We start from the raw sequence: 27953 nt of genomic DNA on the forward strand, positions 1-27953 counted from the left end.
TTGGCTTCAATTATCATTTTCTTAAATTATATTTTTTATCTGAGTTAGTTCAATATTGCATGTGTCTTTCGATATCTACCTGTAATTTGAAAATTAATGTTTAATCGTGTATATATATTGTACATTATATATGTTACCATATATGCATACTATTACTGGAAATAAGGTTATAAATTTGTTTTATAACTTAATTAATTTTAATGTATTCAATTTAGTAAACTTTAGCTCAAGTTTTTTGCAAGCTAAATATTCATACTTTTTTCTCATTTTATCCCACTTGTTCTTACTAAACTCTTTTTCCCCAGGACAGTCAATACCACCGGTCTTTTCCCCCACTAGAATAATGCGTCAACCCTGCTTGGAGGCGCAGCTCGTTTAGCTAAAATTTTGATTAATCATTGCTACGTTTGTTTGCTGTTGACGCAATCAAACAAACGTACCAAAGCCAATAAATAGTTCTGCAGTAATTTAAACTAAAGGCTTTTGAATTATCAGTTATCACAAGAGTTGATTCTCTTTTGGTCTAATTTTTTAATGTTGCAAGTGTGCAAATTTTTTTATGTAGGAGCAATCAAGAATGAGCCCAGGTAGAGGGCGGGCAATGATCCTGCAACGGTCGACTAGTGAACCGGTCACTCCTGGTAGTCAGCTGTCTGAGAATGTTAATTCACAGCTGTTGAGAAGACGACCTAAAATACGACCTGTCAGTACACCATTAGGTAGTCCTCGTATACCTAAGAAGTTCCTCGTTGAAAATAAACCCACTCCGTCAACTGGTCTGCGTAAGTTGTAAAAGCAATTACTCTCAGTTGTTGTCTGGCTTGATCTAGCAGCTATAATTGTTCAATCTGTTTTGTTTAAATAAACTGTTGCATGTTTATGCCATGCGTATGTGTCGTAGTTTGTGAATACTTGTTTTCTGTTTTAAAAGCGAGTTAGCATCAATGAACACATAGAATTGACCTACTAGTTTTGTTAACTGATTTTAAATTGTCAGTTTACTTTTATGTACCGATTTCGTTGTTACTAACTACTTCGGAGCGTAGAATTTTAAATATTTTGACCATCAAAAAGGAAGCATTGAGCATCGAGTTGGCCAGGCTGCAAAATTGTTGTGCAATCAAATATATGCATACAGAGTTGATTGGTTAATTTAATGTTAAAATTGCTCATATATTGAAGACAATACTCACTTAAGAACACACTAAATTTGTTCCAAAACCTAAAACGTTCAATTAATTACAAATAACATTAAAACAAATACATTACATAAAATGATGTAGAAAACTAAATTATTTACGAAAAACCAAATAATGAAGTATTAATCGATTAAAAAAGGTTTTTATTATCACTTACGTTGAAGACATTAGCGAAAGGCTTTCCAATGCATAACTTACATGTGATACATAGCGTAACGTAGCGTCACATAGCGCCACATAGCGTAACGTAGCGTAACATCCTCTAATTTACACTAGGTGAACTTTAATTCAGTTTATAGCTCTTATTTTGTTCTTCACTATTTCAACTTATTTATCACGGTTCCCTTTTACCCACAAAACTACATTACTTTAAGAAATTTCTAATGTCATACTTCAGGCGTACAATTAAGCATATGCTCAAACTGCGTATCGCATATATTGCGAGTGGAAGGGGGTGCAGTGCTAGTTGTCCATAGACCACATATTATTGTATTTTATTCAGTTCCATCTTATTACTTTTAGTGAGTAGCATTGTACTCATTGTCCTATTTTATTCTGTGCACTCACGCTAGTTTGTGTTTATTCACTCTATGCATGCTGATAGCATAATTGTGGTTTAGTGCGTGGAGGTTAATTTTCTCTGTTTAATTGCTTGTTTATCAGGATAACTTTTCCCCATACTCCATGAAATGGTTTATTTATAAAGAGAGCTCTATTCTCCATATCAGTTTAGTATAAATGGTAGGAATGATATATCGCTAGACATTCATCATTCAATGCTTGAATTACAAAGTTGGATCAACTGAGCTTCTCTGGACAGTCATAATTAACTGAGTAGCTTATTGCAACTTGGGACAAGTTGACTTCTATGAATAGTTATAATTAACTGGACATGGTTATTTTGTAATAACTTGTGACAAGCTGATTTTTAGTCTTAACTTGTACCACTGTTATTTTTAGCACAAGTTTACATGTATCTTTTTGGATGTTAGTGCATCCAAGGATCTCAAAATAAATAAAGACTGGCCTGAGATCGACATTAGCCGGTGTGATCTCTGGCCAGTCTTATCAGCGTGATAACTCTGGTGCTTCAACTCTGGTAGTTGAAACTGGTGCAATCGTTGACTACATAAGTGTCCGTTTGCCCGGCTTGGTACTAACAAGCAGAGTAATGTTCAGGGAGTTGCTCTCGCATTGTTAAGGCAACTCCTTCTCTAGTCTTGTACATTACAATAGTAAAAAATTCAAATGCTGAGGTGATCGTAAATGAAGGTTTGCCTGTATAGAGTTTTAGATTGCCAATTTATATATTACCTTTTCTACTTGCAGCTGAGAAGCCTTGCCAGCAGCCGTGCTTGAGCATTAAGAGTTCCTCTGTCCCGTAAGTTCTTTCAATCTATTATGACAAATATATATGTCAGATATATTGATTTTCATAACTTGCCAGTGACCTTTGGTGCTTTTATGACATTTACTTTTGGAAGGATTTCTCCAGCTTTTATGCTATTGCCATTGCAGTCTCATGTTTCTTACCTGATAAACATAATCCATTTCTTATTATTATATGCTACATTTGTTTTAATTATAGCCAGGCATCTAAGGTATTGTATACTCATCAGGTTGTGGGTGTTTGGTGTCTTCTCAGCATATACATTCCTTGTTCAAAGTAATGACTGTGAAATCTTGTTTTTTTTGCAGTTGAATTGTAGAATTATTCAGCCCAAAACTGGTAAATCTTGGCACAGCACCGAGTAATAGATGATTCGTTACAATTCTTTGTTACCAACCAGTTATCAAACTAGTTAAAAGTTCTCAGAGTAGGATGGGTCACACAGCAGTAGCAAAATTCAATCATATGGCAATATAGTCACATTTTAAGTTATTTGTTGCTTTTTAAAATTAGCTTCTTCCAGACAGATGTTCGCTTTTATTAGATACTAGCTGTGCTTCCCAGCGTTGCCCGAGTATTAAAATTAGCTTATAAACAATGAGAAGTAATGAGAGTTGCCTGCCACTTGCTATTAGCCTGGCAGATTGCCAATGGAAAATTTTAGTACGCCAACTAATGACAATCACTTACTTCGGCAATCACCCTGCGCGCTCGCAAAGCAGTTAGGTATTTGCTCTCATATAATGACATATATCGGCTAGCTGACAACTAATTCTCTGTGACCTATTGGGTAGGGTGTTGGACTGGTAAATAGTAGGGTCCAAGATCAAACCTTCTTCGGTATGGATTCTTTATTCCAAGATTTTAATAGCTATAGCCGGAATGCAGACACAAGACATACAGCAATAAAACATATTTTGAGAAATCTTTATTAGATATACATGTAGATGGATGTTCACTTTTACTAGATATACATGTAGATAGATGTTCGCTTTTTATTAAACAATGGAAATGTTTTATTGAGAGTAATTTTATTTGTTTAAACAGTAATTCACTGAGCTGCAGTTATTTGAAATTGTATGAGCTTCTTGCAGTCTAAGCTGTCACTAATATCTATAGTATTAGGTCATAGATTTTTACCATCTTTACCATTTTTATCAATAAATTTCTCGAACTTTTACAAAATTATTATCAAGTTCATTCTGATATAGTGCGTAAATTCAGATCTGAGAATGGCACCATTCACTCATCTTCACCTATTCTTGTATATCTCCCTATCCAGTTATTAACCTTGTCTTTCTGTCCTTTGTCTGTTCCTGTTGAGTTGTCATGAGTCGACACATTTGTGGTGGCGGTTGATATGTGCATGAGCCTTAATATACTAGCTCATGTGACAGTACAAGTCTGCGGTCTGTAACACATAGACTAGTAGTGCAAACCGACAGCTTGATTGTTTTATTTACGTATTCCTTAGAAATAAATGCTTAATTACCAACTCTGTCAGTAATGAAAACTCTGTCAGTATGTGAATGCGTACCTGATTAACCTCACTTAGTGTGTATGATTATCACAAACTTTCTAAAATTACTTTTTGCATTAACACCTTCTTAAAGAAACCTTCTTTGCACAAAATTTTAGCAGATTTTATCAGAAAGTATCGGTATTTTTCCATCATTTGCGATTGCTTTTTATGTTCGAGGTGATCTGCCTGCACATTATGTTTCAAGATTGAAATCGACAAAACTTGATTGCGGTCAAAGCACTCAGAAAAAAACCGTGCCCAGACTTCTCCAAAAATGACATCAGTATTTGTGCACAATGTTTATAAGGGAGAAATACCGGTATACGGTCCAATTGGCATTGGGTGCTTATATGATTACTCAGCATTTAAAGAGGAATGTTGGACAATTTCTTACTAACCTAACCTATCTTTAAATTATTTGAAACATGTATAGAAATGGATCAGAAGATTTATTTGAAGTTTCATTTTAACAATCACGAACAAATACACAATAAAAAATATGTCAATAGATGCTTAACACTGCAATCGTTAATTGCAAACTTAACACACGTCCCTCACTAGTAATACAAATATGGGAGTTTTAAAATTAATATAAAAGCATTATTTGGGTTCATTACTGATTATTTTTATTATTGTGTTCAATTAACGTTCCATTTTTATCTATTTATTGTCGATACAATCATGTTATACATAATCCTGATGCAGATCACACCACATCACCGTATCTCGCCGTTTATGACACAATACTTCGGTGATCATCAATGATAACAATGTTCATACTATCACAAACCCATCCGCATTTGCAACAGCAAATACTCCTTGACGTGGTGTTTTCACTTTTTGTGAAAAAACCTCTTTTTTGAAAGAGAAAAGTTTGACATATCGAGAAAGTTTGACAGTTGCAAACTTTCTCAATGAATCCGTGTTGCTTCGTCAATGCTATCGGTCCCCGGTGCACTTAGTTGACGATAAACACCGAAAGAACACCGCCGACATATGGCGATATAGTGTGAACCAGGCTTTAGCAATACACTGAACAATATTGTTGTGAGGCACAGTAATTTTACTGTGCCTTTCAACTTTCGAATGTGCAGTAGACATTTTCTGCTACTGCAGCTGTGCTCCTACTGCGAATCGCCCACTGTGATCTACTGCGCATTTGCTTCCATGATGCATTGCTTGAATCCCAGCAATTCATCCATAATGCGAATGCGTATGCGTATTCTTCAAAACATGAAACTACGTGTGTACTGAAACTGGGCATTATTTTGAAGTTGATACTGTGAATCAACTGGCACTGCTGACTCTCCCAACATCTGTACTGCATTGTAGAAAATTTTCAGATTTTATTTTAGCTCATGAATTTGCTCTCTAGCATTCATATCATCTTTCGACTGAAATTAGGGTTTCTGTATTGTATTGTCATTAACATAATGCTTATATTGAAATTGTAATAGATTCTTGTTTTAACCATATACAACCTGTTGTGATCAATTTGTTTGCCCACCCACACTCGCATTTCACACTTTTTGCAATTGTGTTTGTTTTGTGTCAATACCAACTCAATTCTCCATTCTGTGATGAGCTTTTACAAAAATGCACTGCGCATGTACGTACAGTGTAATGCAACAGTTCCTACCGCATCTAACACTGCAAAATGCGCACTAGCAACACTTTTACTGCATCCAGCACTGCACACTGTGTAATAGGCAATTATACTGCAACTGCACCGATACTTAGCATTAGAAAATAGTTTTACTGCATGTAAAAAAGTATGCAATGCATTTATATTGCATAGCTGTAACATGCTTTCTACCGCTATGGTACTGCTAATGCATCTCCATAGATATCCAGGCAACAATTTACAGTAACACATTTTACATCTGGGCATAAGTGAGTACTTATCAATGCGCAGTCATAATCTCCTTGTAAAGGTCACAAGCATGCTATGTGACCTTTATGGGATACAATAGTATGCATATATAATCTGTATATGCATAATATACATGTATAAATAGTATACATTTGCTAGAAGCAGATGTATATTATTTAATCACTGAGTTGAAAGCCTTCATCACACGTCGAGTTCATCACTCAACTGAACTTATGTAAATGCTCTCCCCTATACATATGTTTTACAGCCATAAAAAGATTCTCAGAACAAAATAATATAGATTTTTTTGTTGTCGCCAAATGTAAAACACAGTTTTCAAACAAAAAGTTGTAGATCGTTAAATAACATAGTACATTATGTATTTGAAATGTACTTTTAATTAGCCATTTTTAATCATTTTGTTTCATCTTTGCTTCAACCATGCCCAACTGGAAAATGGTTCATTTTTTTAGCCCAGGAGTATATAGAATACGTATGTATAGTTTGGATAATATTGATTACATTAAGAAGATCAAACACGAACACTCTAGCAATCTTGTAACAGTAATTTTGTAATCTCTAACACTAGCAATCTTGTAATTTTTACTTTGGCAGCAGAATGACACAATAGATGTAACTAGTGTGACAAGCTTGATACTAACATATCAATGTCACAAGCAGTTTTTATACTATGGTTTTTAAACTATCATATGGCATTTTTTAGTACTATTCCCATCTATGTTCCTCTGAATATTTATATATTTGTTTTTTCATCAGTACATGTACTCATCTGTACTCATCACTCAAATACTGGTACTTGCTGTGCTTTATGATATTGCTGCTGTTCCCTTTACCCATGCTGACCCATCAATATCGTCAAATCTTGACATACATAGTTCATCCGTTCTAACATTTGCTTTGTATGGTGAAATCATGTTGTTGCAGAAAATATTTCTACAAAACATTGTATTTTGATTAATACCGTTACGGACCTCAAAAGACAATAACTACTAGTTTCATAGAACGCTAAAAAAAGGTATTTATACTATAAACTACGTGAAAATGTTGAGACAAACATTTGCTCTAAATCTACATTGTGTGTCGAAAAATTTGTATGTGGAGGTGATCATATGTCAAGGTTTGTCTGTATCCTTCAGATCGATTTTTCTCCAGATTTTCTTGTTTTACAACTCACGATTTACTTTGTAGCCTATAGAATGTTCTGCTCCAGAGCATATGCAGTACCGGACAGGAGGCGAGTGTGTTATCATCACTGTGGCAAGTGATGGAGTCCTCAAGCACTGCATATTATCTCACATTGAGAAATCTTTTCAGAGACCACCATCCAACTCGGTTTGGTCTTACGCTCCACTCGTATTAACGTACTTGGCACACGCTAGCTTTTTGTCTCAATGTAAAATGATCACTAAGAGAAGAATTGTGGAGACCTGAAAACTCATTACAGTTGCTCTATCACTCTTATTCTGTTCACACGTATATATGAAACTTAGAATAGCACTGAGAATAGCACAATTCCTTTTGCCCTGAATATCATTTTGAAGTTTAAAGCTTAGAGGACCTAATAAAAAAACAGAAATCAAATAAGTAAATGGTTTTTTCACACTGTTTCAAAGAAGCCATGTTTTAAAGGTAACTGAAAAAACAATAACTGCAGCACATCAATTCTAATAAAGTGTGTGTATTTTTGATGAATAGAAAAACAAAGAGTTTTATTGTAAAGCTCTTCTTTCTGAGGAGAAGAACCTTTTCAGCTTTGTCTACTTCTGATCATTTATCGCCGAGAATTTCGATCATAGGCGGTGTCATTAGAAACTAATGACTAATGCTCTGTCAGCAGCCATTTTCATTTTTTGGTCGGTTTTAAATGCTTCAGTATTTTAGTGAAAGCTCAAGAAGTAATAGCTCAATTGACTCGAAACTTCGGAAGTATCCTGAAAACTTATTACACACAAAATTATGTAATCCTGCATAAATAGGAAGTAGGAAAAACAAAGCAAAACCACTCAGCCGAGTTTATTCAGGTGTAGGATTATGTGGGAAGACAACTCCTTGAATTATCTCAGCCCTGGCTTCCAAATGTTAAAAAACAGTTTTTAAAACATGCTTCATAAATAACTTGTATGCGGATTTGGCGGAAGTTCTTCACTGTATTGAGATTTGCACAATCAGTTGTTCACCTTTTGTTATACTCGAAATATTTACCTTTATTTTAGGGCAGCTCATTACTTTAGTCGGTAATACAAAACACGAGGTAATTTACACTTCTGTCTTATTGACCCTTTCTTTAGCAAATTGATTTTTGACTAGATTATACTGGTAAAAGGGTAGGGCTGCTTTATATGTTGTGAGTATGGTCACTCTTCAACAGCTGCCAAAGTTGAAAACATGGTGATGTTGACTGCTCTCTCATTTACATATAATTAGCATTACAATATAACGCAGTGTTTTTATCAGCGCGTCTAACTTTCAGGCTACTCTCTGTAATAGCAGCGGAGATGGTGAGAAATCAAGACATGTCTCCTTGTCAGTTGGAGACGAAAAGGTGCTCATCACTGGTAGCGTACATTCTTCACTTAATCTGGAAATTTGTGATTTTTTGCAGGTATGTTAGGATATATCATCACTTTTTGGTTTTGTACTTGTTTTGTCGATTATGTAGGCCTATATTTTATTTAGTTAGTATACGCTTTAGGCCGTGTTGACAGAAACATTTACTGAAACAGAAACTGGGCGAAACAAACACCTACTACCTGACAGCTATTTTTGTGCATTTTCTGTGTTATTTGTGTTTTTATATCAGCACTATTTTTAGTCTAGAGCAGGCATGTCCAAAGTCTGGCCCAGGCCAAATGTGGCCCAAGGTTAATTTTCATCCGGCCTGCAGCCTCTGTCATAAAATCACTAACGTCTGGCCTGCCTGTAAAATTAACCCTTCGAACCCTAACCGCCGATTTTCCAGCATTGCGTAGTGTGTGTCAAAATCTCTAATGGCTGGAATTCTGGCATTCACAGGGCTTTGTTTACAAAAGCAGTTTCTAAGTAACAGCGCAAACCAATCGGATTAATTCCTGCACAGGATGCTTGACCAGAAATATATCATCCATTCGTAACAGTTTTCAAATGTCTTCACTTCCTTCAATTTAATAACAAATTTTATTAGAATGGTATCGCGAAAAGATTGATACGACTCGTTTGTTGGCAGATCGAAAATGGTTGTGATGCAAACAAAGAATTTTATGATACTAACTATAATTTTCCACTATATTTTGACTCATGAAAGGATGATGAACATGTGCTCAATGGATATGATGCTACTGTAAATGTTTTATGAGTTTTTAAAAATCATACGAACTTTTATAGTTTCGGCCCGAATAATGGCGACGCACGGTTGTTTTTTGTTTGATGACATTTGCTGTGGGTTGCTCGACTTTTTTTACTAATGTTTTACTAAATATCATTGTACTATGAGCATGTTTAGTTATATTTAATAAAAGTTTAAAAACTCAGGATCGTTGGACAGATTGCTTAGGGTTGCTGACACTACTGACAAAAATGACCAGATTTCAAAGGGTTAATAAATTGGGCAGAAGCGCTTTTACATGCGTGTTAAACATTTAAAAATCCAATCAACATTTATAGTTACTGTCATATTTTAAATGATGCCTGCACTTGTTGATATGCCTATTACTTGTTCATTTTTCTGTAATTGTGTTTAAAAATTCTATAAATATTAAACTGCCATAATGAGATATTGTTTCATGTTTCAATTTTAATTTGTACCCAAGAGTACAATTACTTCTGTTCAACTGCTACAAAAAAGTTAATATTAAAAAAGTGAAGTTGAGTGATTATTAAATTTCAATTATAATGTCAATGCAATTTTGATATGCGTGTTTCAAACGAACCAAAAAACATGCTTAAGATAGCTAAAATTAAAATAAGAAAGCAAATTTGAAACACAGATTGGCTCAGTAAAGTTTATTTAAATTATTTGCTGTTATATGTAAAAATGTCCGATAAGGTTGGCCCCCCTAAATTTCTAACAAGCTAAATCTGGCCCCCCATTGCAAAAATTTTGGACACCCTTGGTCTAGAGATATGGCCACAGTTCACAGGTCAGCCCCAATCTTGTATAACCGTGCTTAAAGATATGTACTGCAATTTCTAAGCCAAGCTATTAACTGCAGATATTACCTTCTAACTTTTGTAAACTATTCGTGTAGGAGACCAAAGAGCAACTTATGCAGGTCTGTCAAGCTGTGCCAAAATCTACAAAAAGTAGCTCTATGGATGGAGCTCTAGTTTTACAAAACTATTTGCCTACCAGCCAGTTCAGTGTCGGCAAACCCAGTGTCAGCGAGCCCAGTGTCAACAAGCCCAGTGTCAGCATCGGTGTGTCTCAATCCACCATCGCTGTCGGTGTGAGTGATGCTATTATTTCCTCCTTTACACACTGGAACTTATTTCATGTTTTTGTAACTTAAGCTCAGGTTGGCCTTGGGCTGAAACAGTAAAACGCTGCTCTATTAAAACACTTTGCAAGTTTTGACCTCACATTCTGATCACATTCTGTTTTTATGTTTTATGTCTTCAGGATTGATTTTATGCCAGACCAATCTGTCCGCAGTAGGTGGCGCCTTAGAGTTTTTATTTGACATGTTAACCTGTCAACTTCAATGTTTTCTTCTCCCGTTGTACAAAGTTTATTTTATAAATAGCTTCATCAATTGGTGTCACAGGGTTGTGGCTTTAGATCAATCAAGACTCTCAGCAGAAAGAATGTACATTGCTTGATAACCTTTAGTGATGTTATGCGTCTTCTTATTGCTGTATAACATTGTCCATTTAGTAGGGGCATCATTTTGTTACTTACATGAAAAACATTTGGGTCTTTCGCTTGCCGTGCAATAGCTTGTTTTGTTGTGGAAATGACAGAGATAAACATCTTAGACAAAAATGTCCATGGGTGTTATTTTTTGTCTTGGAAGCTAGAGAGTGTGTTTGAAATATAGTTTTTTAATGAAAATTACCTACAGTCTTTACTATAATAAGAGCCATGCCTGTCTGTCTGTCCGAAGCCACTCATAGAGGAAAAAAGATTGCTTTTAATGGGATTAAACTTTTGGCTTGGTAGACCAACACCCTACCACTTGCGCTGATCGACTGCTTTGCTAGTTTTGGAATAATTGTGCAGTTACTTATTACACCTGATGACCTCTCGCGGCCCATTGGACTGCCGGGGTACGGAGTGAACGTAAAATGAAAAGCAATAAAAGTACAACTAAAATATTTTCTCACTGCTTTCTGTTATTTGAGAGCAGTTCTATCAGGTTTGATCTCACAAGTGCATCAATCTTATCATAATGACTATGCATATATGTTCCAAGTTGTTAATCGAGATTCATACACTGAACCCCAGTGTCTGTGATGCTATTTTGCAAGTTTTTCGAATTGTATACCGTTAAGTGACGTGTACAAAAAAACATTTTTGTCTTCATTAGTCAACATTTTTATTTTAGTTAGCTGTTTACAACTTGAATTTGTTGCATGCACCATTTTTGGCACCCAAATGAAACATTGGTAATCGTTGATAATCATGCGATTAAATCGTGAGAGATTGTGTAAAGATTAGCGAATTTTGTAAAGTAAGGTTTGGCTTCTTTCTATTACTACAGTCGAACGAGGACTGGGAACAGGAAGTCGCAGGCGAGGAAAGGCCAGCCTTTCAGTTTGGACAAGGGCAATTTAAGCATTTTTCAGTTGCTATAAATAGCAACAGCAGCAACTCCACCTCTGAGTGGAACAGGCTCGCTGCCAACAAGACAAAGAAGGAAATAAAGTCTCAACTTTTCTCCAAATATAGTAAGTTTTATACATACATTACCTGTATTACCATCATAGTACAGTGAAATGGCAAGGTAATTTTAATAGCTGCAAAAACAAACAGACAGACAGTTTTTGTCTATATATAGTAAATACTCGAGCAGCTCTGGTGCTGTTGCTCCAAAGTGGTGCAATCCGGGAGATATTTACAAATATTCTGGGGCTTGTCGTTGTACTTCACTGACTTAGGGTGTCAGGGTGGGCTAGTGATAGCATCTTTGACTATCAAACATGAAGTTGGTGGTTCGATTCCTGCTTAATGCTGATCTGACAAAAAGCTCTCAGCAAACTTTCAACGCTAAATTGCTGGGTCTTTCGGATCTAGACCATAACTTGGAGGTCCCGTGTACCACACTGACATTGTGAACATGCTTAAAATCCACCTCTGTCCTTCACACATTGGACAAGTGAAATGGTTACCTGGCTCTGTCAGAACGTGTTGTGAAAGGCATCCCTTCAGGTTAATCTGACAGTTCCGGAAGTGGTAGATACTGAGAACTGGGTCACCTCTACTCTACCATACTGCTTGACCCACTAGCATGCAAGCATGCATCACTAAGATGCAAGTCATTGTTGATTTCCAACAGACAGCAAGCCATATATACATGTATGTGCATGTGTGCGTTGCCTGAGCAGAATACTCAGTTATTAACCTATAAATATAAAGTTCAGTGTCTGTCGTCGATGTGTCCAGTTATGGTGATAAAGCTTTAGGTTAATGCTAACCTAAAACGAAAATTAACGACAAATCCAGTTCACATGGGATTTGAATTCGGGTCTGCAGGCAGACATTCCATCCACTAGACTACGTATCCAACTGGCTATAGCGTTGAATAATTGTCACACAAGCTTGCTTCACGGCTTTTATTAATCAACTTAGCCAATGGCAACTATATTACCCGCCACTGTTTATAAGCTGTTTTTTCATAACCTGTCTAATGCCAGGCATTCACCTAGGTAATCTATATACAGTGGAACCTTGCCACATGATTTTAATTTGTTCCAGTGTTGGCATTGTAAGGCGAAAATGTCGTATAGAGGGGTATAGAAATTATGTAATGTAAACACGTATTGGTGGAAAAACATCAAAATGTTATATGCGTAGTGTACATATTAAAGATTTGTCGGTTTTGACAAACAGTAATATTAAATAACATAACTTCACTGACAGCTGATCATGGCATTTATGGATTGCTGTAGGCCGAATAATGGCTTTGCATATCCTGTTAAAGGGTTGCCAAAACTAACCCAATTATAATTATGAACAGTTTAGGATACAAAATCTGATGAGAAATCTTTGCGCTACCCTCATTTATCTATGATAAAACTTATAACGTTCTATGGAACGTATCTTCCAGAACCCACGTCTTTAAATACAGTTATATGTTGTTGCTCTAGATTCCATGTTTATATTCATCTGGTTTCTTTATCAGGCAGCAAGCCACGACCAGCTGTATCAACAGAACTCAGCACGAAGGCGCACAATAGGGACATACGGCTATTTGACGATTTAGAAAAGGTGAATCAAGAATGTCTAATCATTTTTATTTCTGTGTCTTTTTATGTAACATGCCATCTTGTCCAATTCTCCCTAGGTTAGGTCAGTATCAAATTGTTATGTTGTTGCCGTTCACACGATATATGAGCATAAAAGCGCAGCTGCAGCAATCAATACTCTGGCATCCAGTTGCCTTTGTCCAGTTGTACAGATAGTCAAAGTCCTTGTTTAGCGAGGTGCTCAGCTAACAGTTAACTCGGAGCAACGACAGACTTTGAAACTACTCCAATATCCGTTGAACCCAAATCCTTTGCCTATATGACAGTGCAGTAGCTGCACAGTTGTGAGTGTAACTGCATGCTGCATACGTATGAGAAGTTGCTAAGGCAACGCAGCCACTCTCTCCCCATCCCTGGCTTAAAGATGTGGTTGAGTCAAATTTGAGTTGATCTTAAAAGAAAGCATTTTTTTTCTCTATTAGTTGATATGTTGTTTGTTGTGATAGGCGGTCTCATTGCCAAGATATTTGAAGATTAAAATCGAAAAAATCTGGTCGCGGTAAAAACGCTCAGGCCAAAAAAACATGCCCAGACTTGCCCAAAATGATGTCACGCGTGATTTATCTGTCAATATATCTCGTATTCACATCGGCTATTTGCGATAAAAGTCTAGTCCTACGCAGCTCTATTGGCATATATTTTATTTTGTATTTGCTCATGTTGGTTAGAATAAAATTTTAAACCCCGCTACAGATACATTATTATGAATGTTTCAAAGGCCTCAAATAACGAAAATTGAAAATTTGTCTTACTCACTTTCTCCAAATGCTGTGTAAACATTTGAGTACCGACTACCAATTCTACCGGTCTATGGTAATTCTGTCAAGCAAACTATGCAGAATAAGGTCTTTGTATCAGCACAGTTCCGCCGCTACCCACACTAACGATATACAGCCTCCCAAAAGCCCGCCCACATTATGTCCGTCGCTTATCCTTGGGGCGGGGCTGTATATCATTGCCCACACCGAAAACTAGTTTTTTACTACCGTAAGTAAAATAAGCAAGCTGCGTCTTTGAAAATAATATACATAGGGATAGAGTTTTAAGGATGAGAAGTCTGCTGCAAACTGGATTTGAACTCACATTCTCCAGTTCTGCGGACATCCATATACCGTATCCAATTCACTACAATATTCTGCAAATCATGTTTTGCATTATCTTCAACAATATTAATTTATTATATAATTTTTACAAGCAAAAAGATTTTCATCTCGGCATAAAGCTTTTATTAAAAATATTCATCAAGTCGTGGCCACTCACATAGTTTTAGCTGATACAATAAGACAAATTCATCTACTGCAGCAAACTCAAACAAAACATCATGGTTTATGCAGCACACATTCAAGTCTCTCTTTCCCCTTTATGGAAGTTTCTACACTGACAAAGCTGCTTCGGCTTGTGGGACGACATAAACATCCGTTTAATCAGTAAAACAAATGCAATAAATATATGACATTCATAGATATGTCATTCTAAAGCGTATCTGCTGAAAGCTTTCAAATTGGGAGTTGGATAAATTGCGAGTGTAATTTTAAAAACGAATAAATGTTTAACAAAGGCACAAGTACGCCGAGCCAACGATTCGAAGCTTTGGTTCTGGAAGTTAAAGATTTTCATTGATCAATCGATTTTCTTTACTTTCTACAAGTGAAAAGTGAACATCTAAAGTCAAATCATCAATCTAAATTACCAGATAAAACTGTCACAGAAAATTTGAAGCAAATGTAGCTAGGTGAACCGATAAAAAAATATAAAACGATGATTAGTGATAGCAAAAAGTTATAATTTTATTAATTAGTACATGTATTAATGAGTACTAAAATATTACCTTTAGTAGTTTCATCAATCTAAGCCATTGTATTGCTAGATGCTATGGATTAAAGAGAAGCCATCAAGAACTCACTGTACATACGTATCTCGCACGCGCTGGAAATTACATTTTAGCCTCAAACAGGGAAATATAATCTGAATGTAAACTCAACAGGAAACTCTATAGGAGACTCAAAGTAAAAGATAAATTTACCTCCATTATCCGATCTTCCTCCGTAGAACTTTAACCACCTGATGTCCAGAAAACTTGGAGTCACCTTCGCAGTAACTTCACAGCAATTTTTACAATTATGTTGTTCGCCAATAAAACGTGTCGGTCGAGTAATTCATCAAAGTAACAATGTTAATTAATTTAGTAAATATCGATGTCCATGCGATTTAATAATAAAGTAAAATCCCTAAATTTGAGATCACAGACAACACATTTTACGAGTGATAACATTTATTACGACCTATATAAAAATTTCGCGCTGATGATTGGCTAATGAAGCGACCTCATATTTATCGCTCGTGGTTTCTTTTCAGATGTATTACTAGTGAACTCACAAAAGAAGCACCCACTGGAACGTGAGCTTTTTAAAAAAGGGCCTCATTCAAACGCATATATCTCTGGACAGGGTTGGTCTACAAAGACAAAAATGGCATCAAATTGTAGCTGATGTTTTAGCCTTTTGTGGGTCTTAATTTCATTAAATCAAATTTTTTGACGCAACCACATCTTTAAGGCTGGTTCACACTATATCGCCGTATGTAGGAGTTGTTCTTTCGGCGTTCATCGTTAACTGTGTACACCGTAAACCGATACGTGGATACGTCAGGAAGGAAGGATACGTTTGCAGCTGTCAAACTTCCCAATAATTTGCTAAGCATTGACAACAGCCTGTACAAGGTGCACCATTTCAGTGAGAGTAATTCGAGATCGCGGATAGCGGGATTTATTTCCGTTGATGATAGTTACTGTGGGGCTAGTACATTACTTGATTCGAGCACGCGAAAACAAAGAGGTTCCTTCGAGAAAAATTAAAAAGAAATGGGATAATACTACGTCATGAAGTATTCGCTGATACAAACGTGGATGGGTTTGCGATAGTGTGAACATTGTTATGATAGACTATCACCGAAGTATTGTGGCATCAAGGCTGAGATACAGCGATGCAGTGTGAACCAGCCTTAAGTATCTTCCCGCACTATTTCTCTAGGATTATATATGTACGCAGTGTTCGTTTTCAAATTCAATACTCTTATATCCCCTCAACATGTCAAAAAAAGGAAAAATACTACTCAAGAATCAATAAATACAGTAGCCATTCCTCTAATGTAAATAATCCATTCGGAGAACATTTGGATTACAATGATTTTACGTTATAAGAACAGTAAAATACATATAAATAGCCTAATCTGTTGTAAGATCTTCCCAAACTCACTCTTTTGGCCCTTCAAAAAGAAAATCTTTATAAAGTAGAATTACTTTTTCACATTTTGTTTAATATTTAAATTTCTCTTTCTATATCATGTCCAGACTCCAATTTCACTTGTTCTCATCTTTATTTTGCGCTTCACTTTTTTTCAAGAAGATAGCTTCAGAAATTTTTCTAAAATTGTTTGAGTAATATTTGTTTTTGAATTCTAAGACAGCCGTCACCTTTTTCGGTTTTTACAACTGCTGCCACTCGCATTAGCCTTCTCGAGATTCTCAACTTTAAAACTAAAGAAATGAAATATTAAAGACTGACTAATATTCATTGAATAACATAGAACCAAACTATGAGGAGAACTGCATGCTTGGGTACTGGTTTACATCACGGCAATCTTTTGAGAAACTTCAATTTTCATATGTTGAAATTACTACACATGTCACAAATATTTACTCAAAGTTGTATTTTGAAAAATTTGCGAGTAGAGTTGATTTTAAGTCGAGGTTTGACTGTGTGAGAAAGTCATTAGAGTAGTGTGATTGAGTTTCCATTGTTTTCTGCTCACAAGAGTATAATGTTTGCACTGACCAGCCAAAAAAGTAAAATTGAGCTTTGTTTTTGTTACCTTAACCACAAAAACATGCAGCTTATCGAATTGTATGTTTATCTTAAAAAATATATAGTTCCTGATGCAAATGTGTGCTCTGTGTTTGTCACAGGTTGAAAGACTTACACTGTGCACCTTTTCTTAAGCACTAACCCTAAATGGTGATGTCTTATAAAGGTTCTAATCTTTTTCATTTCTTGCTTATTATTGTTCAGGCTATGAAAGTTTGCTTTACCTATTAGATCTCTAGCCGGAATACCAGCGCACTAACTAAAATCGCTTTAACAAGCTTATAGCCACTAGTAATATTTAAAAAGGTCAAAGGTCATAGCCATGTTCTGCAGATAGATGTTCGTTAGTGGAGCTCGTTTAGAAGCCATGATGTTTTTTTATTTGAAGATATATGCGAATAAAATCAGATGTTTTGGTCTCTACACAACAGTTTACGTATTATTATTTAAAAATTCATAAAAACAAGTTTAACTTAAGACACCACTGAGTTTGAGAAGAAAAAGTATTTATTACTGAAAGCTTTCAAGTCATCTATTTAGTGTTGACTTTTGGTGCATGTAACATGCTAGTAAATCTTTTGTTGTAATTAGTCCTAAAAATAGTATAGACTCGGTGAAAATAGTTTTTAAACTTTACCAAGAATGTATTTCTGTGTTTTTAGGAGCCCAATGTGAAAGACACACCAGGTCTGAAGCCCTGTGTGAGTCATTCCAAGACAGTTGGCGTGGACTCGAACAATGGGTTAGACTCTTCTGTTGACTCGGAGAACAATAACATTGCCTTGCCACTCCACTCTCAGACTGTTAACAATATGAAAATAGCGCACTCGGTGAGACAAGAGGACCCTTGTGTGAGTAACTGCTCTAAACATTCCAGTTCACATACGCTATCAACTGTTAAATCAGCTGGTCCTAAAATCATGGCTAATCCCAGCCGTATCGGAAGTGCAGGAGATATATCAGGAACTGGGAAGTCACAGTGGAATGAGGTACCTAACAATGAGTGTCATTCAACCCATGATGATATAACATCCTGCAACGCGCAAGTTGAAAAGCTCAAAATTAGCCAGTATCCAAGTCTTTTTGATGGAGATAACTCCGATTTTCAAACTCTCAACTCCTGTATTTCAATTAACGGAAAATCTTTCCAGCCATTTGCATTCAACCGCTCAGTCACTCAGCGATCATTTTCAACTGACTCTTACCACAACAAACCTCCTTCACTCCAGCGGATGTCATCCTTTGACAATTGGAGGGGACAACAAAATACCTCTCGGCTCAATTGGGAGAGTGCCAAGAAGGGCCGCTGGAGACCGGAGAACATCTCTATCAACACTACCAGCAGTGGTGAGTCTATTAGTTTCTTCAGCCTTTTTTAAAATAAAAAATGTGATGGATTATGGTGCTTCAGCTTCAATCATTGTTTTAAATAACGTATTGCAGAATTTTTTATTAGTCAAAGTTTCAAAAATGAAATTATTTGAACAAACAAGTTTGCTTGACGTATAATGATTGGAGCACAGAAAAATAACTCTAGGTCTGCTCTAAGTCTTGTTGTGTTAATGTAGCACAAACACAGATGCTGCAAACGACTAGATCATCCGTCTTGTACTACGCTCAGTGAACTTTTGGTTTCTCACTGTCTATTACTGTTAATCGCATAAAATTTTATGCACAAATCATATTATATAGGAAAGCTCAAGTATTGTTACCAATTACCGATATCTAATTATCAATTACATATATTTATATGACATTGTTGTCATTGTAGAACAATAGATACTGTAACGTATAGCTGCTATGACTATACTACGCAAACAAAGGAGTTATGAGTCGTGGAAAATAAAGTTTTGATAATAAATGCCTCAGCTTCATACATGTAACTGCAACATCATGACAAATCTTTTCATAGAGTTGTCAGTTGCTTTTATTCAATACTGTATAATTATTTGACTAGAATGTCAAATTTTTCCACGCCTTAGTGCAGTAATATTGCCTGTATCGATAACATATTGAGTAATACAATGATGAGTTCTTAGGCTTAGGTTGAAGGTCATAATTTTTAGCTTATTGCAGTGTTCTCTATATAGCATACAAACCTTACAGACTAGTATATCTAACTTACATATGTTGTAGAGGAGTCACCAGTTTACAAACCCGTTATATCCAGCTCTCAGCCGCTCTATACACGCCAGGACTTGCTTAGTCTCTCTATGGTTTCACCTAGTCACAAATACCCAGAAAATCTCTTCAACCTTCCTGACTTTTTGGATTGGCAAGAAGTTATTATTAAAAGTCCTATCTCTGAAGAAACTCAAGTAAGCGATAACGTTGTATCTAGTCAGTAAATACAAATTAATCTGTTCCCATACAATGAAGAACCATCTAAAAACAGGATATTACGATGGAAAACGTGTTTTTAATTATTTTAATTCACTACCTACTCTCACAAAGTAACAAATACCTATTTGATGGTTATGATCTGCAATAAAATATAACATTACTATATGAAATTTTTATACCTTCGAGACAGGCATAGTGGCTAACCGTTGTGTGATAGAGACTTCACAGGAAAGCATTCGGTTTTAAAGTTGAAAAGATACGTTTCAATATATAAATCTTAAAATTTGTTATTTTTGTCTGTCGTCGTTGTGTCCAGTTATAGCGATTAAAATGTAGCAAAGAAAAATCCGCATGGTGCTGGGATTGAACCCACGACAATTGCAATCACAATGTTTGCAAACGCACACACCTAACCACAAGGCTGAGCCATTCTTACCATTTTAAGCTATTTTATCTACGGTATCGTTATTGGGCAGTTTACAAGCTAAATGAGGACGTGCTCTTTATTATTAATTAATATTATCTTTTGCATTTGTTTTGCTTTTGATTTTTAAAAGCTGCTTCACAATTCATTACCCATTTTTTTAATTTGTAATTTTCTAATGTGACAGTTCAGTTTCAAATGTCCCATTACCAGCTTCAATTTCCGGCTCTTCCTCATGGCTATCGCTAAAAATTATTAAATTTAAAACTTTTACACGCGGATGTTGTGTTATCTCAGATAGGATTTGCATTTACATTCTCTCTCTGTTCGGTCAGACAAAGCATCAGACAAAAACAGTCTGATATCTCATTTTTACGTTTGTACCATTATCGAGAGGTACCAATATCGTCATACTCAAAGTTTTGATAGATAGCTTCTGTTACAACAATAACCTTTTTTATGCACACATTTTTATGTACTCATTATTAATTCAACATATTCATAATTTTTATTTTGTTACATCAGTTGATAATAATTGTATCAGTATCAAATCATTTTTCGTTGTAATCATTGTAGCAAAACAGACTATCTAGCCATTACACACTAATTATTTCACATTTAAAAAATTGCAATTTTATTTTTCTCTTAATTTATGTAAACTGTGCGAAACACTTTTCTCTGGATAAAAAGTTTAAAAGTTGAGTAGTAAACACTGAGATTCGTATATATATATATTCAGGTATATACTAGGTGAATGCCCAGAGTTGCCCGGGTAATAAAAGTCTTTGCACAGAAAATGTATGTTTATTTAACATACATTAACAGTTACCATTGTTAACTTTCAAACTTCCTTTCATAAGAAAAGTGTTTTGTACAGTTTAAATAAATTAAGGAAAAAATAAATTAAGAAACAAAATAATACAACTATAACAATGTTTAAATGCAAATGTGAAATAATTAGCAAGTAATAGCTAAATTAAGTCCGTTTTGCTACGATGACAATAAAAGATGAATTGGTAATGAGACAATCAGTACGAACTGATAAAACAAAATAAAAATTCTAAATATGTTGAATTGATAATAACAATTTATGCATAGAAGTGTGTGTGTGCGTGCGTGTGTGTATATATAAAAAAGGTTATTGTTCTAGCAGAAGCTATCCATCAAAACTTTGAATACGACGATACTGGTACCTCTCGATACTGGTACCTCTCGATACTGGTACAAATGTGAAAATGAGATATCGGACTGTCATTGTCTGACCAAACGGAGAGAGAATGTAGCTGCTATTCCTTCTCAAGATAATACAATTGTCCGCATAAACAGTATTGGCCTTTACCGATTTAGCAGTTGAACCTTACAAAAAACCGGAATTTGAAGTTCACGAAAACGCGAAAAAACGTCGTGTTTCATAGAGTTTCAATTAATACGTCATTTTGCATGGGCAATCGAGAAAACGGTATACGTTGTGTGATAAGAGCATTAGAATAGTGAGAACAGCGTAGCTATGTGGCTAAGTGCACGGTTCGAGTCTTGCGGTTTGATTATTGCAGTTTTGATCTTCGTGAGTTCAAATCCAGCAGAGTGTGAGCTTTTAATTCCTAAATTTTAATAGCTGGACATACCGAAGTACATACAAACAAACTTTGAGATTTATATATATATAAATTTATATATATATATATATGTATAAATTTATATATATATAGTCAAATATGGATAACTCAAGCTTCATGGGACCGAGCGAAAGTGTTTGGGTTATCAGAGCGTTCAAGTTATTAGAGCACTGTCACAAGTGCATGTATTTATCAGTAGATACATGTACATATACATATACAAACTATATATAAATCAAAAGCATAGATTGCATGTTGCAAGTTTAAGGGCATCTCATGTGAAGTTTTAAAAAACTTCATCAGAAAGTATAGATATTTTTCTTTCACTTGAGATTTGTTTGTTATTTTAGGTGATGTGACTGCCAGGACGTTTTCAGATTAAAGTTGGCAAACTTAATCGCTGTTAAAACGCTCAGAAAAAGACATCTTTTTCTTCTGATCGTTTTAACCAAGATCAATTTTGCCGATTTTACTTTTTAAGTTTATCCGAAGATTTTCACGCTTTCCCTTTGCTTTCGAAAGTCCATTGCAAAGTGTATTTTTGGTAAAATTAGATCTTTTCCAAACCTTTAGAAAAGTCATTAACAAAAATATTTTGCCGATTTTCCCAGCCATTCATCATTAGGCGTCACGCCTAATGATGAATGGCTGGGAATAAAGTGATATTATAAAATGATAACAACCGTCTCGGTGGCCGTTGGGCAAAAAGCTGTTCGAGTTAATGATGCTAAGTTTGCGTTATGTAAAGCAGTTTACCATTGCGTGGGAATGGACCGAACAAATCCGTTCGAGTTAACCATGTGTTCGAGCTATCCGTGGGCGAGTTCTCCGTGTTTGCCTGTATATACAATGCGTGCATTTACAGCTGTATTTATGAATGCTTGAATTATACAGCATTACTTACTGTAACTTATATTAGATATACAGTAGACGCTACTACAACGTAAATTATCTGTTCAAGGAACATTTACGTTATAGGGAATTTACGTTATAAGAACAGTAAAATACATGTAAATTGCCTAATTCATTCCAAGATCTATCCAAAGTCATTCCTTTGGCCATGCAAAAAGAAAAAAACTTGACTTCTAATTTGTGGGCTGTACCGTAATTTCAGCATTATTGGTTTGCATGGACAACCTCTCTTTTTTGGTCTATATCACAGGTTTTATAGACTGTGGTTGCGATAATTTTTACAATAAGTTGATAGGGAGCGCACATCTTCAACATTCATTTACAACAATTTGCTTATTTTTTTCAAACAGCAAAGTCTATTCTGCAAAGTAAAACTAATAACAAATATTTTATACGTTTACAATAAAGCAAAACAACAAAATATTTTTACTATAATAAAGCTGTACTACATGTTCGTGTATATCTGTATCCCGGGGTCAAGGTTAGGATAAAAGAGAACTTTCAATGATGCTCCAACCTGTCACATTCAGATTGGTAGGCCGATGCTGTAACGCCTACACCAATCGATCGCCTTTGTATGAACAATTTCGCAGCAGCTGTTCTCTGTTTTGTCGACACATTGTTGTAGCTTATTTTGTTGTAAATGAGCTATCTACCTTCAGTATTAGTATGAGTCCAAATCTCCTTATATATGGATAGTCTTCACTTCAGTTGTGTTTGTCGTTAGGTGCAGAGGACTCTGGTTAGCTGGTGCTATAGTGTTATTCACCGTCTATGTGAGTGTCGATGCTGATAGGTGGGAGGTAGTCTAGTGATGATCAGGTTACGGTTCTACAACAAGGCTAATCCAATGCTGTAGTTCATGTAACGATGCCTCATTCATATATACGCTAATGTATGTACACCTCCAACCAACCCTCTAAAGACTGGGTTGGGGTTAGATTAGCAGTCTAGACGTAAGGTATTATGATATAATATACATGTTGATCGATCAACTATTAGTATACAATTAAATGATGTTGCTTCCTTAGTTGCTAGACATGGAATGAATATAACTATAAAGCTACTTCTATATAAATGGATAGACTGAATAGGAGTTGTGTTCCTACTATAGTGTTGCTATGGACTGAGTAAGTAATTCCCAACTCCACAATCAAATGGTAAGAATATTGTACACGTATGCAGCATGTAAACAATGGTTGTTGATGCATACTTGTTTCCGTTAGTGGGAGATAATATATGCTGTAGGAATGTATTGTAACTGTTAAGTTTCCTACCTATTACCTATTCTCTTGACATTTACGTTTGTGGGAACATTGCTAATATACAGCTATTTCAAAAACATGATTTTCAGCTATAACAACATGATTATCTATCACAATGAACTAGAATGTGGCGAAAGTTGTATATATAATAGATATAGCTTTATACGCCAGTCATTTTTCTCTCGCAAGTGCGGTGAGATTGAGTAACATTCAAGTCGAATTTGAGAACTCGCCCGATTTGAAACTTTACGTTATAGGAAATTTTTTACATAGTAGGAAGCAAAAACTTCACAAATTCTTTACGTTATCTGGAATTTACGTTATATGGGGTATACGTTATATGAGGTATACGTTATATGGGGTATACGTTATATGGGGTATACGTTATATGAGGTATACGTTACATGGGGTATACGTTATATGGGGTATACGTTATATGGGGTATACGTTATATGGGGTATACGTTATATGGGGTATACGTTATATGGGGTATACGTTATATGGGGTATACGTTATATGGGGTATACGTTATATGGGGTATACGTTATATGGGGTATACGTTATATGGGGTATACGTTATATGGGGTATACGTTATATGGGGTATACGTTATATGGGGTATACGTTATATGGGGTATACGTTATAGGAACGTCTACTGTAGTTTAATTTAATTTAGTATTTTTTACTTTCTCACTTCTTTTTACTAACTTATTTTACTTTACTATCAAAGCTGTAATGTTGCAGAAATTTCAGATGTCATAAGCTAGAAATGACTTTCTATATGAGACAAATATTTCCTTAACTTGTATGTCGCATGTTGGAAAATTATTATGCAAAGATGTGCCCAATTCATACTAATACATGTCAGTCAAGATGTTGTTATATTCTTTTCTATGTCATAGTAGTAAGTCAAAATGTTGTTATATAATTTTCCATGTAATTCCAATAAGTCAAAATGTTATTATATTATTTTCTAAGTCATACTCATCAAATAAAAATTGATAAATTAACAAACAACTTCTTTTACATTTACATATGCACTAAAATTCATGGTATTTTCCATTTTAGTCAAGGAAATATTTTAGTCCAGCAGATCTGAAGACTCCCGGCATTGAATGTGTGATCCCATTAACTCCACACAGTCCAGATTTTGTCAATAGTGGAGGGTTTTCGGTTCGTATGATATAACCATTATCATTTCTAAGTCGTAGATTTTATTTGTTCAAAGTATTTCCAATCAAGTCTGAACTTTGTTTCACAGTCGCAGCAAAGATGAAATTCTTGCAATTGCTCTGCGATTGTATTTCCTTGTGCTAACAAGATTGTGTTGCTATATTGACAGTTTCCTGAAAAGAAAAAAGTCGAAAGCTGAATAGCTGTATATACCAGCAGTGTCGGACCTTCCGTCGACCCCCTCCTCACGCCTCAGCTTCGCTAGATTTATTCCTGCACTTCATCATGTTGTTCAGCTATCCAAGAGCATCTATTCCCATAGTAATAACTATATCTAAATGCAAGGATCCTATATTATACCTATGCAATAAAAGGTGGTTCAAGTTCGTAAAATAAAGCCTGAAACTTGACATAAAGGGTAGACAAGTCATACAATACATGTACAAGTAGTAAGTTGACTAGCATAAAGCTGGTATGCAAAGCTTCTCAACTGGTACGGCTGCAGCTGAATTCTTATAATCCTTTTTTAGTCACATTCTATACATAGGTACAAAATAATTAACCTTCCCCATTTTGTCTGGGTAACACTCTCCTTTTGCTGAAATGCGATTTGCTTGTAGTAACCCTAAAATTTTCTGTTGTACCTTCTTTGAGGCACGTTAAAAGGCAGATAGCTCATTGGATAGATCTGGAAGTTCTGATTGCAAGATTGTAAATTGAACTTTTACCAGGTGCCTATGCGTGTAATGGTTCTTGCTTCGCAATTGCAGTAAACTTGTTTGCTCACATAAAAACTGCTTTCGTATATGTATATTTAGGAAGGCCTAGTGTATAGTGAACTAACGACAACCAAACTAGCAATTGGCAAACATTGTTGAGCAGCATTTAGAGCTAATTTTATATTCTCAACTCTAGACACAAAAGCAAGCCGCCTTCTGTTACTAAGATATGCCAGACTGCATGTTATCTAGAGAGACCAAAAATATATTCCGAGTATGATCACTGTAGTTCCTGCTTATAATAATATTACTGTGATGTACTCTGAAGGGCCAACACACCATGAGAGCTGGAGAGTCCCGTTCAAACTCTATGAAATAGGTTAAACTTCATTGATAGATAATTCTAGTTTGTTGAAGTTTCATTCGACTAATTAGTAGGGGTACTGATACTGACTGCCTAAAATCTTATATGACCAACATCGTTCTTTATTCTGTGACGCCAACATACTACATACACCATCGTATGTTTCAGTTTATGAACTTTCTGTTACTACAACCCACAATTCACTATCCTGACTCCTCCACAATACTCTTAGATAACCAACTTTTAAAACACTTTTGTGCAACTCACTCGACAATTCTTGATTTCTGTGTTCTCATTTTTGTTTTTGGCATATAACAATAATCATCGTAGGCCTATTTGTTGATTTACTAATACTAATAAAAAGTTATGCATACAAGTCCATCAGGAGAAGTGCTCAGTGTGCTAGTTCAGACCCTTTCAAAAACCAGTAAATCCAAAATTCAAGTTACCGTGTTAACAAGTTTACTGAACTAATGAAAATACTTGTTCATGTATTGCATGAAAAACCAATTTTAAAAAGGTGTTTAGTTTATTCACAAAGTAGGGTTGCGTTTTTTAGTTGTAGTACTGTCTGTAATTGATAAATAATTCATTTTAATGCAAAAAATAAGCTGCAGGTTTTTCTCCTGCATTTCTTGGCATAACATATGTTTCAATATACTGCGTTCTAAGGTTTTAGATTGGTACATATTTATGCACCTGCACCTGATTATTGTTGCCCATCAGAAAGGTCTGCAGTTTATTTCTCATAGTGAATAGCATTAACACTCAAGTTATTAATGATACGCAATGGTTGTGTTGGGAACATTAGAATATAAACATACTTCTGTCCGGTCATGTCGGTACAATGTCAAGAAGCTGAGTAAAATGTTTGTATCATATAAGATGCTACAATAATTTTAATTGTTGGTTACTCTAATACTTGCTATATTTTTATTTTATATTTGTAAACAGAGATTTGCTTACACCAGTGCTTTTATTGATTGAGAATAGGCTAACTTCCAACGACTGGCAAATACCTCTACATGTAAATCCAAACTGTTCCAAGTTCTACTAAAGTTTACCGCAGAGACTGGTCTCCCGTTAAACATTGCAATCTTATTTTTTTCTACGTAAATTTGTGCGCGAAATCCGTTATGATTACCAATGGATCGACCGACATAACATCGCAGCCAAACCACATAGACGGAAGGGAACAGCTCCTTTTCAGTGCAGCTGATGCATCAGGTGCAGTGCGTCTTGTGACAAACTGTTGTTTTGCTCACCCGGCTCAATGGGGGACAACTCCGCAAAAACAACAGTTTGCCAAGACAAGCTAAGCAATCACCAAATCATCCACATAGATTGCAAGATATATCGGTCCATTTTCTGATTTCATATAGATGCATGGATCAGCGCCTGTCTGGGTGAATACCATTTTGACAAGCTTCTTATTTAATGCAGCATTCCAGCGTCGTGGAGATTGCTATATATACTCATATAGGCTCCGTTTCAACTTGCACACCAGATGTTCTTTACCACTTTGTACAAAGCCACCAGGTTGTTTGAGGAACACTTCTTCAAAAACACCATGTAAAAAGGCAGTAGTAACATCCATCTGATGTAGTCTGAGCTGGTATTTTGCCACGAGAGCGAGAAGTGTCCTGAAAGATTCAATTCTGACCACCGGGCAAAATGCAGGTGGTGCATGTTTGGTCATAATCCTTTCCAAACTTTTGCGAAAACCCTCTTGCCACAAGTCTCACTTTATATCTATCAGTATTTCCTTCTGCATCCCGCTTCACTTTGTTTACCCATTTACTTTCTACAACCTTTTTTTCTGCTGGCAG

General features: G+C 35.6%; 1 protein-coding gene across 1 annotated transcript; it reads left to right on the forward strand.

Annotated features, from left to right (window-relative positions):
- Nucleotides 1–576: 576 nt before the first annotated feature.
- LOC137404972 (uncharacterized) lies at nt 577–26494 on the forward strand. Its single transcript, XM_068091202.1, has 11 exons — nt 577–782; nt 2529–2580; nt 7194–7337; nt 8476–8607; nt 10229–10426; nt 11681–11867; nt 13322–13407; nt 17971–18655; nt 19445–19626; nt 24937–25041; nt 25211–26494. Exons 3-11 carry the CDS (start codon nt 7221–7223, stop codon nt 25238–25240), a joined length of 1722 nt encoding a protein of 573 aa, XP_067947303.1. The 5' UTR covers nt 577–782; nt 2529–2580; nt 7194–7220; the 3' UTR covers nt 25241–26494.
- Nucleotides 26495–27953: the final 1459 nt, after the last annotated feature.

Source organism: Watersipora subatra, chromosome 1 (assembly GCF_963576615.1).
Source record: "Watersipora subatra chromosome 1, tzWatSuba1.1, whole genome shotgun sequence".
Lineage (NCBI taxonomy): Eukaryota > Metazoa > Bryozoa > Gymnolaemata > Cheilostomatida > Watersiporidae > Watersipora > Watersipora subatra.

Coding starts and splice junctions, on each gene's coding strand:
- LOC137404972 (XM_068091202.1), top strand. CDS start 7,221: ATGCAGTACCGGACAGGAGGCGAGTGTGTTATCATCACTGTGGCAAGT. Junction 8,608..10,228: donor AAATTTGTGATTTTTTGCAG/GTATGTTAGGAT, acceptor CTATTCGTGTAG/GAGACCAAAGAGCAACTTAT. Junction 11,868..13,321: donor TCAACTTTTCTCCAAATATA/GTAAGTTTTATA, acceptor TTTCTTTATCAG/GCAGCAAGCCACGACCAGCT.